The following is a 16,367-nucleotide window of genomic DNA, read 5'->3' as shown; positions in this document are numbered from 1 at the left end:
CTTTGTTGTTTTTTTAATTAAGCGTAATAATGTATTTGTTTTTGAGCCTTATATACTTATAAATATTAATACACTATTGCATGTCTGGATATTGGATGTTTTTGTTCTCATTTTAGTCAAAAGTTTCATGTCAAAACATACTGCTAGCAGCATGTAAAATATCAAAACTGGCAAATGTGACCAAGAAAACATGATGCTGACTCAATGTTAGAATCCATAACTGTGTTAAAGTAGGTGGGGATTAATAATTTGTAGCTTTAAATTGAATAATCTTAATATCCTACTACATTTTATAAAAATTACTATGTGTTTTTTTTTAAATAAAAAATGTAAGTGTAACTCAATATAAAATACTAAGAGGAAACTTACTCTAAATTATAGCCCAGTTTTTTCCTATTTTTTAATGTAATTTAATTACATCTATCCATTATAGATCATTATATAAGGAAGTTTGGCACATTACTCCAACAAATAGCTGAAACTCTCTCATACAGGTCTGGGTAATGCAATGGGTAAACATTTCGGTAAGAACAGTTTCACCTTGTGCCCAACAACGGTTTAATATTTATCAAGTATTACATGAGATGATTGGCAGTCAGCTGGGAAAAACCCTCAGGCATCATCATCTCTCCTTATAATGACAAGTATGGGAATTTTTGTGAGATATTTAGGGGCACCTCCCACATCATGGAAGGCAGACGTGTCATTCCATAGGGGCAAACATGGCAACCATCCAAATTAACCGCACCTTGAGGTTTTTCAGAAGAAGATGTCACGTCAGCCGTCAATGTTAATTACCTGGAAGTGCTCACAACAACAAACCCAAACAATCTGTAATAAGAACTTTATTTTTCAACAATAACAAAGAACAAAATATTTCAAAAGCATATTCATATGTTACATCGACTGTACAGAGACTGGATGGTGTGGGCTTTACTCTAAATGGAAGGATGCTAACAAAACGAGGAAACTAGGAATATTTAAGTCATCTCATGAAAAAATATGAAATATTCCATGTCTAGGTACAAAATAGAAAAAGGATTAAGCAGATTATGGACTGATACTATACCCTGATACAGTGTTTAGGCCTCTTAACTGTCACAACATCATTTACAAACAAAACATGACAACATTGCCATCTTTCAATAGCTAAACCTCTTGGCCTCTTTGGTTCCATGATTAGGTATAATACATTTGAACAGAATTCAATTTTGCTTCTATAAAAATAACTTTTATTTTTTCAATGGCAGTTTCTATTCATTTTTTTTATGACTAGTCACGCAACTCCTCAGTGCAAATACTCTAAGAACCATTCGCTTTGAAGAATAAGCAAAAGATTACAGTGGCAGGTGAGCCTAGGGTTGGGCATCGGGCAGGAGGCTGGAGAAAACATGAGATAATGAGCAGTATCAAGTCTCAGGTATTTCTCTTTACCCAGCGAATAAGAGAAAAATGTGTAACGAGCTTGTGAAATAACAGGTCGCTGAAGCGTTTAACCTGAAAATATCAAAGTGACTGAGGCCTGAAAGTGTGTCTCAAAGTGTGTTATGGTGCCAAACAGGCCGCGATGGGAATTCCGCTGGGATGCATTTATTTAAAAATCACTATTCGTGCATCGCATTTGGGTCAAAGTTAGCCCCAGTTAGCCTCTTTTTACATTTCAGATGATTGTTTTTCTAATGGCAGTAAAAACCTTTTTAGATGAAAGAGAAGAAAAAACTCCAATAGATTATTGGATTGAGCTGGTATAGCAATGTACGGATGACATTGAAACAAACTTGTACATTATATGTGCAGTTGTAGAACGAATGTTGGTGCTGTTTGGAACCACTGATTCATATTTTACATGCAAAGTAAACAGTGTGCTGTATCAGTAAAACATGCATCTATGCAGAAGTGGACCTTTTACGTCAATACAGCAAGATTACTCCCTTCCAATATTATTTTTGAACCAACACCAATACATCAATTGACACCAAACTCTAAAAAGTTATATTGGTGGAAGGAGTACCAGGGGGTCCTTGGACAGTTTTCTCCATCGTAAGAACCCTTGGACTTGAAGATATATTAGCTTAAGCTGCTGTGTTGGTTCAATTTTACTGTGCAACATATTCAATATTTAGCCAACCAAATCTCAAAAAATTGCAAGAGTAAATACATTTATTTAAATAAAATTCCAAACATTGGTTTTTACTAGATACACACACCACAAAGCAGTCAGCAACAGCTGACTAGTGCCCATGCTATTGTTTGGTCTGTTCTTGCTGTTGGCAAAGTGATACACTTCATCACTCTGAGAAAATGTATTAACGTACAGTAATTAGCCTATTTTTGTGGGTACTCTGTAACGCTCAGGTCCTTCGCTGCTATATAAATATCATTTTAGGTAGGTGGTTGCCAGGCAGCGTGATAGAGTCATTAAAATGTTGAAGTTTTGTGGCTACAAATTATGTTAATGTTGAGAAATAAAAATACGCAATGCTTTTAAAAGCATTTATTTGTGCATATATTCTAAAAATTGGGCATTTTCACATGTTGATAGGTAGTTGCTAGGCAACATAATATATATACATATATGGACCTTCAGGCATCTAAGCTATATCAGTGTACAAAGTTTGGTTGCTCACCTCCCGGTCATGTTGAAGGAGTTTCCAAACAAACAAATACACAGAGATTTGATGTGTGCATTTTTAGGTTTGAGGATACTGAATAAGTCAAACTGTTGCCCTGCTTTTGTTGTTATTGTTGCTTCTTTAACCATAAATCAAAGAAAAATAAATAGTGTTTCCTTCTTAAAAGAGAAGGAATGTTTTTTCATCAGAGCCTCCCACCTGAAGCCCAACACACCACTGCCTGCCACACTTACTTCAAGTATTGGTGATAGTTTGTCACTAGAGCTTAAGTTCATCTTGTCTGATATATGGGTAAATACTATACATTGCATAGCTCATGCGGCACTTATTTATTTTAGAAGGACTGTGGGCGTAGATGTGCCACGTAGGGCTCATTAAAGGCATTTCAATCTGCAAGTGCTATCAAAGTGTGCGTCAGGAAGTGCAAAGTTGCACCTTCTCTTAACTGAGCAATATGGCAACTTTTCACTTTCACTGACGGAAATAAGAGTTACATTAAATGTATTTTAATAAGGAAGGGGTCAAACCTTCCATTTCAAGGAGAAGCTGCAGGAAAGTGAAGGAAATATCTTGCTTGTGAGGTCATTCCTGATATTCATCCCATCATCTTCATTGTTGATTATATGCTGAAAAGGAATATTTGTTTGACTGGCACCTTAATGAGCAGGTTGGTTCGTCAACTAAAAAGATTTTCTTTTACTTCAGTGATACAAAGACCAAGAAGAAAGGGTCGAAGTTTTCACCCTAACAGGAATATCTTGAATAGGTCTCAAAACAAACTAACGTGGAATTTCTGAAACTTCGGATGGTAAATCAAAGCTCATAGTTACTGACATTCTGATCTACAGATTTCTCTGGGGGCAATAGCACATTGCGGAGTGCAAAAGTAAGATAGTCTACTTAAAGATGGGTTTATTACTTTCAGTAGTACAAATTTTAAGAAGGGAGCATAGAAGCTTGGTTGACTGAGCCAAAACCTCTGGGAAAACCAAATATTATATCATAGAATTTGTGGAACTTTAGTTGGTAAATGGGTGCTCATTATACATTGACTGGATGGGCTATTGCCCTACTCTCAGATACAAATATTTTTATTGGGGCAAAATGTGACACATACTTTGATGAGAAATTAAGGTGGATTCCTGAAAGATGGGGTTTATTACCTTTAACGGTACATATTCCCCAAAAGAAGGGTAGAATTTGGTTGAGCTGCTAGTTTATGATGTACAGATTCTACTGGTGATGAAGATTTCAACTACAGGATGTATTTTTTAAGTTCAGAGGTACAAAACCCAAAAAGAAAGGGAAGGCGTTTGGTTGACTCATCCAAAGTCTTTAGAAGAGGTCAAAAATTAAGTTTGCATAAACTTATGACACTTTGAGTGTTACTTAAGTGCTAATTAAGTATAAACATTAATTGGACAAGCTACTAACCCATTTCTTTTTTTATCTACAGATTCTACTGGGTAAAACAATTTTCAAATCAAAATGTTTGATCAGCACTAAAGATGATGGAAAACTGTGAAGAAATGCATATCAGAAACATGGCCTCTAAGCAGATATTCCATTGAATTTCAGTTGTGACATCTCACAAAGTTCTACCTGTATTTTGGATAATTATTGAATGGTTTTGGAGTAATAAAAACCTTGTTTACTGGGGTTTGCTGGAATATAGAATATGTTTCCATTCATTTCAAAAATCTGTTTCTGGAATTTGCAGGTCTTATTGTGGAACAAACCTTTGTTAAGGCCAGAAGTGCTGTACGATCCAAGCCAGAAGTGCTGTATGTTGGTGTAGCTTGAGTGGTGTGAAGACATTTTCAGTGTTTGTCCAAAGTACTCTTGAAAGAGGCATAGCAGAATCACCCCCCAACCTTCATTGTTACTCATGTAAAGCTCCTTTTACCTCCTCTGGAGACAGCATTTTAACATTCAAGGTTGGGTTTATGTTCTACTCATGAAGAGTTTCAAGTGGCGCCTACACTAACAACTTGAGTGATAGCAGAAAATTACATCAGATGATGCTGCTTTGTAAAGGCTAGTAGGTTAAGTAAGTCTTACACAATTTAACAAACCAGATTCTCATTATCTTAGAGATAATTAATGAAGAACTTCAGATATTGATTGTTTTCCAAGTGGATTTTTAAAGATTTGGAAGAGAACTCTTCATTTCTGTCTGCAGGAGACTAAGTCTTCAAACTCATATTATGAATATATCAACAAACATAAATATATATACAAGTTTTTGTGCAGGCATATATGAGGGTGTGTAGATATGTGTGGATGAGGTTGTGCGTGCACATGTTTTCTCCGTCGTCCATAAATATTTTAATATTTAATTTTTTTGTAATATTGTGAATCTGTTTAGTTCTTCAGTTCCACTTTAAGTAAACAGGAAAAACATACTCAAGCACAGCCACACTCGTCCACGATCATGTTTGGAACGTCACGCTTGACGATGTTGTATTCGTCGTCAAAGTAGAGCATGGACATGGTACTGAGCTTTGTGGGGATGCAGCAGGAATTCATGGAGCCCGGACTCATCCCCCGCAAGCGGTACTGGTTCACCACTGCTGTGTGAAAGGATGAAGCTGAACCGGGGACACCAGCCATGTAAGCCGGACAATTCCCCTCACAGTAGTTCCCGTAGTAGCCTGACGGTGCAATGATCCAGTCGCTCCAACCGATGAGTCGGAAGTCTATGTAGAACTGCTGCCGGCAGCACAGGTTGCTGCTGCCATCACACTCCAGTCCTCGCTTCCGGATCCGGTGTTTGCTGTCAGCCTGCCTCGCCTGTACCACCAGGAAAGGCCGGTGGGACTCATCATGGACATTGAGCAAAATGGGCAAGACACTCTCTGCCTCGCAGCCCTCACAGCGGATATCCAGGTTCTGTCGCCTGTCACCTTTCTCGAACACCAACCGGACAGCATCAGTCAGCATAAAGGTGTGCCAGCCACTGCGTTTTAGCTCCACTCGTTTTTCCACCAGGTTCCATTTGCTGCCAAGGCCGGGCTCCTGGTAGTACACCTTCACCGTAACCTTACGCCTGGCACGCACCTCCAAAGGTGCCGGCAGCACCTTAAAGTAGAGCCATAGGGTGGCTTGCGTCACATACAGGTTCTGGTTCCCCTCGCTGGAGATCAGGAAAAACAGGCTGGACTGGGATGTCACCATATCATCTAAGGAGCAAAAACACATCAGAGGTATTAACAATGATGTCAAGTAACTGTTCAGAATACGCCATCTGGAAAGACCACTGATGATTGAAAGTAAAGGGCAGTGACAACCAGCTCATGGGTAAATGTTTATATTAAGATATAACTCTTTCTCCCCATAAAGGCAACATCTGATGACCTCCCTTGTACCCTTAATGATCAGTTTTGACACTTCAGTATATATCAATAAAGAAGCACGAGAACAGGTTCTGGGTTTTTCCAAGATTAGCCCTAGTAAGCTGTATAGGCAGATAACTTCTGATAAACTTCTGAAGCAGTCCTGAAGATGACAGAAGCTGCTCATTTCAGAAAAGAGAAACAAGTGACTGGAAAGATCTAGATATAGAAAGGAGAGGGATAAGTTAGTTTGGCACCTAAAAAAGCACCTCACAAAAGCAAAGGCTGAAAATAAAATCATATGTTACTAATTTAGAAAATAAAATCATATGAAGCCTGACTGTCCTTACAATGAGGCCTGACAGAGCAATACAGGTCTATGAAGCCTCAGGAGACACAAGAAAGACTATCTCCATGGCATTAGCTTTTTCTCAGAGACTGTGCAGACACTGCACATGGACACAGGTTTAAGGACTATTAGCTCTTTTGAAGAACTGTGACTGAAAAATACAAATCCTCAAATCCCCTCAAACCCAATGATATCTCTAGACAGATTAATACCACCATGTTGGCCTTAGAAGTATTCCAAGTACTTAAACTACAACAAAATGCCAGGATTGTTTGGTCTGGGCTGCTTTGTATGGATTGCAATCCATCTCATTTATTTCTCTTGTGGGATTTATTCTGCAAGCAAGTTTGCCCATTAACGAAGGATAAAGTTTTGATCTGGAGCAGAGACGTGTAAATATCCTTTAAGTACTCTTGAGTAATTGATGGTGGAGTGAAACAGTACTCCACACTCTCACGACTAGAAGAAACGGTCTAATCAATCTACTGTGTTTTACATTTTGGGGTCATTTATCTTGAGATGCTTATGGAGCTTTCAGTGGCTGTTTCAAACCTAGAACTTGCAGCTTTGCTTTTATTTTAAATGCCCCAATGAGAAGCTGATTGACAGATGCCAGATGAAGACGCTTAGTGCCATTAATCAGGTCTGAACCTCCTGAACTGAACTGAGTGCAGCTGACCAGGATGAATTGAGACTGACAGCATTTAGGAGGCCACAGACTTCAGTGAATGAACCTCAAGAGCTTTAACCATAAAAAAAAAAGGAGAAGACCAATCAAATACCATGAAAGCTGCCCTGAACTGGATACAAGGCTTGTGAGTACACAAAACATAAATCTGAAACAGTGTGAAAGACGTTCTAACTCCACAAGCTTCGCCTCATCCATCTTGAGACGAGGACATCTCTGAGTCAGCAACTTGGCTGTTACATCAAACACTGCCCGCAGATTAGACCGCTGCTGTCACCATAAAAATCAAGGATGATAAAGTAAAGTTTCTACAAAAGGATAACAAAGGTTAAGTTGAGCTCCAGGCGCAGATTTCACAGGTGGTTTATGTTCGTCTGTCACCACATATTCTATCAAGATGCTAAAACCCTCGGCTTGTTCACTTATTCTAAACTGTAGAGATCAAAGCGACAGCTAAAATGCCTGTGATGCAGATATAAACAAGCACTCAGTGGCAGGAGGGGTCTGAACGGGCTGGCGTTGGTTTGGGGATGAGATCTACAAGCACTGTTAGATGAGCCAGCTGCGTTGTCTTTGATGGGACCAAGGAAGTCGTGGATTCTTCTGGACAAGATAAACCCAGAGATTAAAGGACTCTGGTATCAATACCAAGCTCCGCTTGATGGTAAATGCTTTGAAAGTGTCCAAACAGACTTATTTTAATAAACTGTTCATCATGCGCTGGAAAAGAAAGACAGCAACTGGCTCGGTGTTACATCTGGCACATATTTATCATTTATTTATCTTACTTTCTCCGTGGTCAGAGCCACAAATTTTTAGTCAGGATTAAGAGACAGATGAATAAAGCATGCTGTGATGTGGCCGTGGCCCAACTGTGCAAATTTGCAAAAAGAATTTCTAATGCAGTAACTAAAACTTCAAGCTAAAATAAGCCGACGTGACGGCATGTAACCACTTTCATTTGAATTCACTTATCTGCTGTTTTCCTGTCAAACGTTTGCTGACACTGGACATTTTCTGAATGGTCTTTCATTTGAAATCTGCGGCTACAAGAAATGCTGACCCACTTGTGGTTATGAGATCAGTGGCGCCAAAATGAAAAGAGGAAGATAAGTGAATCATATTCTTGCCGTCAAAGTGGTCAAACAACAGAGATCTGTTAAAACTCAGTTACTTCTCCTTTTTTTAAAACAATGAATGACCCTTTCTGATTTATTATATAATAATACTAAAAGATCCAGATCCTGACGTAGAAATTTTGAGCTTGTGCTTTTTCTGGAAACTTGTGTGTTTCAGCAACATGAAGTTTGCATCCTGTGCTTTAACAAAATTACACTAAATAAGATGTTGAACGTTGATTACAAAATGTTTTACTCTAAATATGTAAAAATGGGCAAAAATGAACCATCCAGTACAGCAATTTTATTCATGTTTGAGGGGGAAAACTGTCAAATAAACACTATTTTACACATTGCTATTTTATGGAGATCATTTGATATGATCAACAGGTCCTCATAATGTACTGAAATGACCATCAGGCAAGACTTTTTGGTGCTAAATGTGTCACAACTGAATTGAGTAGATGGGAAGGTAACATCTTGTATTTTGTAGCATGTGGTTAGAAATGCAACTCTATGTCTGCCACCAGCCTGAGGACTAGAACCGGCCCACAGACCATCTAAATCTACCAACAATGTCCTGAAAACAACCCATGAAAAACCAACCACAGACAGCATTGTGCCAAACAATCTTAAAGCAAATGACCGCAGAGAGTCTAAACTGCCATTTACTTCAGTTTAGTTCAAACCAAATCGCAGCAGCAGTCCCTTTGAGGCACTTTATATTGTAAGGTAAAGGCTCTACAGTATTGTAGAGAAACCCCAGCAATGTGACGACCCACAGAGAAGAAACACTTGGTGACAGTGGGAAGAAAAAAACTCCCCTTTTACGGGGTTTCCAGGCTCAGGGAGGGGCAGCCGTCTGCCACAACCAGGTGGAGGTGAGGGGAGGAAAAAAGGACTTGATTCCAGTTCAGCCTGTTTTATCACTAACCTGTTCAGTCATGCATGTCATCCAAATGGCAATATGTGAGATAATTTAAATGCTCATGCAGCATTTTGGAGAATGTTTTTGTTAGCGTTATTTGCTTGTGCAGTGAACAACTATTTGGTCTTTTGCTTTTTCTAAGTCAATATGACCTTCTAGAGTCGCCCACCCCTCGTCTAGTTGGATGTTAAGAGGTTAGCAGTGACTAGGTTGCAAGAGTAGGGGCTGAGTTTGTTTTTTATTTTATACACATGCAAAAGAAAAACTTTAAAACATTCATAAAGTAGAAGATGTTGAACTTCAAACAAAGTCTTTTGGTGTTTTTCTGTTAAAAGCTTTTTTATTTGGGTGAATGTTAACCTTTACCCCAGTGACCTGGTGGATATAAAGAGGTGCAAATCTGTACTACAAAGTTGCCCCGAGATCCAACCGTCAAGCTTAAGAGGTACATTGGTGCACCTACAGGGACAGCTACTGATTTTTACAGGACCCCTTGTTTCTGAGAGTGACCCAAATGTCACTAGTGAGCTCATAAATACAGCAGCAAGTGAAGGCATCGCCACTAACGGAGCTCACACTCACAGAAAGTTAGCCTGAAAGTCAGAACCCAAACTGTGTGTCACTGTGACGCAGCAGCTAACAAATCAACACCGTGCTCTCGGGTCCCTGTGTTTTTAGAGGCTGCAGTTAGATCACACACACACACGGAATGATTTTTAATGGGGTGCCAGGCTGCAGGATTCAGCCCGTCAATCTGCATTCAGGCTGCACGACAACCAGCACAAAAGCTCTGACCTTATACTGAGAAGACTGATTCAACACAGGCCTGCTGTGTCACACACACACACACACACATAAACACACAGTATCCTGGATGCAGACACATGTGCATGCAGGCACTCACAGAAAAGCTGGACAAAAGCTCCAATCCTCCAAAACAGGCAGGGATAAATGACACTCAAACACATGATATAATCAATACACACACACACACACAGACACATGCACACAAACACAGAGACACTCTGAGTGGTGATTTGTTGATGTAGAAAGCAGATGTTTTGGAGAAGCGACGGCGAGCGTGCTGAGAGACACACGTGGGCGAAGCAGGTGGTGTCGTTGATCATTTTCAGCCCTGCTCCTTTCAAATAAAGCAAAACTGTTCCTGTGGGCCTTGACGCCGTGCCATGTCCCCACTGGCAGCCGCTCAGCGCCGCTCAACGCCAGCCAACTGGCAAGTGGGTGATGCCGAGGTGGAAGGTCTGCAACACAGCGGCCACAGAGAGAAACATCTGAGAGCATAAAAGCCTCTCAGCGGGGAGTGAAACCTCCGCCGACACCGAGCAGAGTTTACACTGGTTTATTTTTTACAGGGAAGTGAACACAGCACTCACATTTGGATTGTCCCCACGTTCTGTCACTCATATGAATGCAACAGCCACCAAACTCCATTCAAAATGTGCCTGATTTGTAATGTATCTGCCTAAAGAATCACAAAACTTTACTTAAAGTGTGCAGAAAATGCATGAAATGAGTTTTTAGATCTGGCAAAACCAGCATTTCTTTTGGTTTACTTTGAGACTGTCTACAGTGGAAACAGCCAACATGTGATGACAGCTTAACTGGGGTCAAAAACAGTCCCAAACTATCCCCAGGGGTTGATTCTAGAAAGAAATCAAGCTTCTCGATTCACAGAACAACTTCAGGTAGCAGCTACAGCTACAGCTGGCCCCTCTGCTTTTATTTTGGCGGGGTTTTCAGGTCCTAGCACCAACATCTGTTCAACATCAGCATGTTCTCTGGGTTGTTTCTCACTCAGTCAGTATATAAAGACACACGCACACTTTAAACACACACACAGAGCAGCAGAGGTGGAGGAAGTTCAGTGTGTGTGTGTGTCTCCTGATCCTTTCTGCATACATCAAATATCAGCTCACATCCTGAATTTTAGGAGAACAAGTGTCCTGCCTGCTTTATACAAACCTGCAGCCATAAAGATTTATCAAAATCTATTTTTTAAAGGTTTTTAAAACTTAGTGCTTTTTGATGATAAATTTCTGCTGTTTTCACACTTGCATACTTTTAAAAAGTCCATAAAGACTTTTTTTATAGGGAAATATTTTAGTTTTAGGGTTATCTTTAAAAAAAAAGACTTTCACCTTGAACTTATTTTCTGCATAGAAACAAAAGCACAGATCCACCTCGGAGAGAAAAATCAATGTGTTCTCTTTTTTCATACCTAAATAAAACAGGTGATCTGATTGGTTTTAACTAGTTTCAATAAAATTTAAAAAAAAAAAAACGACTTTATGATGAGAACAGTGAGGCTTGAGTGACTCCTCACCTTTCTCCGCGAAGCTGATGATCTCCGAGCTCTCCTCCAGCACCTCGTTGCTCATCGGATGCCCGTCCAGGTTGGGGATCTCCACCCTCCCGTCCTCTCGCAGCTTCCCGGCGTGCAGCTTCCGCAGGGCTGTCACCATGGCCGCCTTGGGGACCGGGTGGGTGATGTTGGGCCTCTCCCGCATCTGCAGCCTGCTTAAGATGTGCCTCTTCACCGCCTCTAAGAAGTCCCCGTCGAGCCGCCCGGACTCCGGCTCCTCCGGCAGAGCGCCGCCGCCGCAGGACGCGCAGGTGTCCCGGGACGCCGTGCGCGCCTCCGCCTCGGTCCCGGGCGCAGCGGTGCAGCGGATGGAGAGGACGCAAGCCACGAGGAGTGCCAGTCTGAGAAGACAGCTACTCATTTTCTGTCTGAGGAGGAGCAGAAAAAACTTTTCTCCCTCTTTTTTTTGTCACAGTTCAGATCATAAAGTTCAAACAGGAAGACTGAAACGCGCTCCTTAAGCGCAGAGCAGCCTCCGCGCGTAACGGCAGCCCGCACGGCTCTGATCACTGGGAGGTGTGTGCGCAGGAGACCTTTCTATCACATCGCTACCAGCAGTGTCAGCAGTGCGGAGCTCAGTTCTCGATAATCCGTTTGTTTGGGGCAGTTTTTTTGTTTGTTTGTTTTTTTGGAGCTTCACCCGAAAAGCATCACGGTAATCAGCATCAGCCCCTCAGGAGGTTCCACGTATTCCACAGAGAGCGGAGAAGACGCGCAGAGTCCTCCACGAGCATCTTCAAAGTTCAGTCTGTGAGCATCACCATCATCATCATCCTCACTGTCTACAAGCAGCCCTGCTCGTGACTCCCGCTGTGCTGCTGCTGCCGGAGTGCCGACGCGCAATTAAGAAGATTAAAAGGAAGAGGAGGAAGATGAGAGGGAGGCGTGCCAGTGAGCGCACCGAGCAGCGTTTCCATTCTGCCGTGTGAGCTTGCAGTCGCCCAATACTTCTTATATACAGGAGAGGGGGTTGGGATGGGGGACAGTGTGGGCGGGGCTAGCGAGGAGTCAGAGAAGCGCCAGGGGTGCTCACTGCTGAAAAACTCCCTGTGGTGAAATTAGCCCTAAAGGGAGGCAGACTCTAAAAACCCGAGCTGTTTACAGGTTTACACCACCCCTCTGCCCTCCTCCGCCCACAGAAAACCACATGACTCCTCTGTTGCTAAAGTAATCTGATTACCCGAAACAGCTGTGGGAAGGGCTGAATTGTGCAGAATTCTGAAGAAATGTGCTCTACACGTGCCAAAAACTAAAAAAAAGCAGCTGAAATTTATGCTGCTCACTTTATTTGATGTAAATGTAACAAAAATGTAAATGATGTATAATAAACTTATTGCACCTTACAAAAGGTGAGTTACAGTAAATTTGCTTAATGAGGAGATATCACATCAAGTTACAGTAGAGCAAAAAGAATCTCAGCTACACTCAGTTTTATGTTTATAAACATCGATTATTTCTATTCTATTTTAGAACATTTTTAATATTTACATTATGTGTTAAAAAAGTCTGTATTTTGTCACTTTCACGTGGCCCATACGGCACAGTGAGGGCTGCTTCAGTGACCCATACACCGCACATTTGCAGGAACATGTTTTTATTACACTGAATGGGACTGCAGGAGGCCTGGTGTCCTTATTATATCTAAATCTTTACACAGCCACACTTCTAAAAGTCCAAACACAATATACCTGAAATAAATTAAGGTTATAAAGTTGCACATTGGTGGTCTTTGCCATTTCTCAAGTATTTAAAACTGTGTATGCAGATAAAAAGTACATATAAATTAATAAGAAAGTGAACTTCAGGAACTGGAGATCAAAATGAATTAAGTTAAATGCCCTAATTTAATTAAAGAAGGGACCATATTAGTAAATAAGTAGTTATTTGGATTAAATAGTCAAAACTTTTATTTTCTTTGTACTTCGTTTCAGTCGCCATGTGTCACTTTCTCTCTTTTTGAGTGATTTATTTTCAATGATCATCACAAATTGTATTTGATCTGCTTGAGTTCATCTAATTTATTTACTACTTTAAACATAAATGTTCAAATGGATTATTTAGCTGGATTTCTTAAAAAGGATCTATTTACTTGGAGAATTTTCTCGTTATTGATTACCACCTCTTGAGTACTTTAAATGGTAAATGGCCTGTATTTGTATAGCGCTTTCCCTATGGACCCCAAAGCGCTTTACACATTCAGTCATCCACCCATTCACACACACATTCACACACTGGTGATGGCAAGCTACGTTATAGCCACAGCAACCCTGGGGCGCACTGACAGAGGCGAGGCTGCCAGACACTGGCGCCACCGGGCCCTCTGACCACCACCAGTAGGCAACAGGTGAAGTGTGTTGCCCAAGGACACAACGACCGAGACTGTCCAAGCCAGTTACAAGGCGAACTCCCAACTCTTGAGCCACGATCGCCATTGTAATCAAATGTTATTTATTGCATGTAGTCATATTATTTCAGTTCTGAAAACATTCCACTGCTAAATTTAGAGATAAAACACAACTTTTTTTGCATGCTCATGTAGAGTTTCGATGTACAGTACGACTGATTGAGTAAAAGCTGCAATATTTATTCTGTAATGTAAAAAAAATGGAAATACTCAAAATGAAAGTGTTTACATGTAAAATACTTGTTGTGTGGACAGTAAGAACATTCAGTGGACTTCGGTGTTACCCTTTTCTCTCTTCTAATACCACTTGTAATGCTTTTGTTTATTTGTCTATGTATCCTGTAGTCCTGCAGTGCTTCAGCTCACGTGGACTTTTAAGACGTCACATCACAGAAGATTCCGCTAAAACACGACTACAGTTTGGTTTAATCATCCAGGAGCACACTTTAAAATAAATAAAACAGGGAAAACACTTTAACTTTGGGGAGGGTGTTTGCAGTCTGATGAGTACAAGGAAGAGGAGAAACAAGGAAAAATCACATAAAACATCAAGACCCAGCAAAACATAAAGTCTGGATTAAACTGTAATCTTAATAAGAGTGGCAGAAGCCTGTGTTTAATACTCTCATACTAACTTTTAAAGTTTTTCTGGTGCATAAAAGGAAATTTATAGTCTTTGCTTTTGTTTTATATCCTTTAAGATCCTTAAATCTGGCTTTTTCCAAAGGAAGTTTGTTATAAGCTGAACTTGAATCAATGCTCAGCCTTCAGAAAGACAACATAACACAGATATGTAATATGGTAATCAGTTTATATAACATTACCTTACAACTGGATAGAAAAATGTGACCCAAAGTATGGAAATACCACCATTTCAGTCGTACAACTGTCATAGCTATAATATAAAGCCTGGATTACCTTTTAATGTACATCAAAGCTTTTCTTTGCAGCCTTACTCCTGTAGAAACTTATTAAATGTTAATGGTCCATAAAAGTGATTTTGCAGACACTTTGTTGTTTTGTGTCCTTTAGCTTCTTTAAAACAGGTTGATTTTCAAGTTGAGTCAGTGACCAGCAGGCAAAAAACAACATAGATGGAAAAATGTTGACTTACCCTGATATTTCCTCTCAGCTGTATAGAAAAAGGCTGGTTTTATTTTTCATGTGTTATTGTTTCAAACTAAGATGTGACCACATACTTTTGGAAATTCAAACAAATGTTGCCACATGTATTAAAATAAACACCTGGGGTTATTGCAAGTGGATAAACTTTGACGTAAACGCCCTGAAGCACCATGGGAGCTCAAACCACAGCGTTACATTTTCAGCCAAGCTCATTTCGATAAGCCCTAAAAGAACATTCAAATAATCGGAGAGCCTCGCTCTTTGTAGTCAAATGGAACATGATCCGCAACAGCTCGTCCTAATGACACGGCAGGAAGTCCGGACAACAACATTTGTTAGTAAAACTGAGAACCAAATGAGCTCGTCACACCCCTTTACAGCCAGCACTAGCGAGATAGGCAGAGGGGCTGGGCTCAGTGACCTTTGACCTTTCAGCTGGTGATTATCACAAGGCAAAACAACCTGAAGAGCAGACACAATCTGCTTTTCCCTTTTTATCCTCACAGGTAATGACCACATGAATCATAATTTCTAATTAATACGAACTCTTAAATGTATTCTATTTTATATATCATAAATATGATAAAATAAAAGGTTAAAAACAGGTTTTACTTAACTTTGGAGCTCCATATAGCACCAGTTCAATAAAGGTTGGCACTTTAGTCACTGATCTCCGCTCCTCCTTGTCATGCGTGAGGAAAGTAATGAAATGGCGCCATCTTTGTTCCAAACACTGAAACTACATCATGTATAAAATCTTTCAATAATTCTATAGTTTTGCACCCCAAGAAAATGTTCATGCTTTCCACGTAAGTAAATGTATGATTTTGAAATTTTGCAGCAGAAACCTAAAAAGTGGGATCTATCCAAGTGAAAAGGGGACAAAAGTTAAACAGTTAACATAAAATTCATGAGGCTGTGAAGGAAATTATTCTCTTTGTTCACAGACTGATTGAAAATTTGCTCCACTGAAAGTCAAAGATCTCCTCGTTGTGCTTCTGGTTCTTCTAAAGTCGCCAAACTTACCAGACTTTAGACTGAAGCCCAGTTTGACATGTGAAAATCAAACATTGGCCAAACCTCAGATCATCACACAGGAGAAAATCTAGCTGTTTCCTTTGTGTTTTCATTTTGCTTTTCTAATTGTTGCAGCTTTACTTTCCAAACGGAGTCTAACTCAGCTGTTACTGTCTGAAGATGGAGCACACCTGGACAGGTCTCCAAGCTAATCCAAGAAACAAAGAAATTTTTAGAGAAAAAATGTGTTTCAATAACTCCTCCAAAGGACTTTGTCCTACAGAGTCTCATAAGAATTAAACCAACCGGATTCTGCTTTGGTCCTGAAGATTGATCGGTGATCATTTGGCTCAGCCTATAAAACTTCATCTGATCCTATAAGTTCAT

General features: G+C 40.2%; 1 protein-coding gene across 1 annotated transcript; it reads right to left on the bottom strand.

Moving 5' to 3' along the window:
• Window positions 1-830: 830 nt before the first annotated feature.
• Window positions 831-12,358, bottom strand: LOC120746182 (inhibin beta B chain-like). The gene is made up of 2 exons (XM_040051503.1): window positions 11,396-12,358; window positions 831-5,815 (listed from the first exon to the last, which is right to left on the bottom strand). Exons 1-2 carry the CDS (start codon window positions 11,793-11,795, stop codon window positions 5,040-5,042), a joined length of 1,176 nt encoding a protein of 391 aa, XP_039907437.1. The 5' UTR covers window positions 11,796-12,358; the 3' UTR covers window positions 831-5,039.
• Between the last annotated feature and the right edge of the window lie 4,009 nt (window positions 12,359-16,367).

Source organism: Simochromis diagramma, unplaced genomic scaffold (genome assembly GCF_900408965.1).
Source record: "Simochromis diagramma unplaced genomic scaffold, fSimDia1.1 OVJJ01000107.1, whole genome shotgun sequence".
Lineage (NCBI taxonomy): Eukaryota > Metazoa > Chordata > Actinopteri > Cichliformes > Cichlidae > Simochromis > Simochromis diagramma.
The sequence above is the reverse complement of the archived record's forward strand: the minus strand, read 5'-3'. Positions and strand labels throughout refer to the sequence as shown.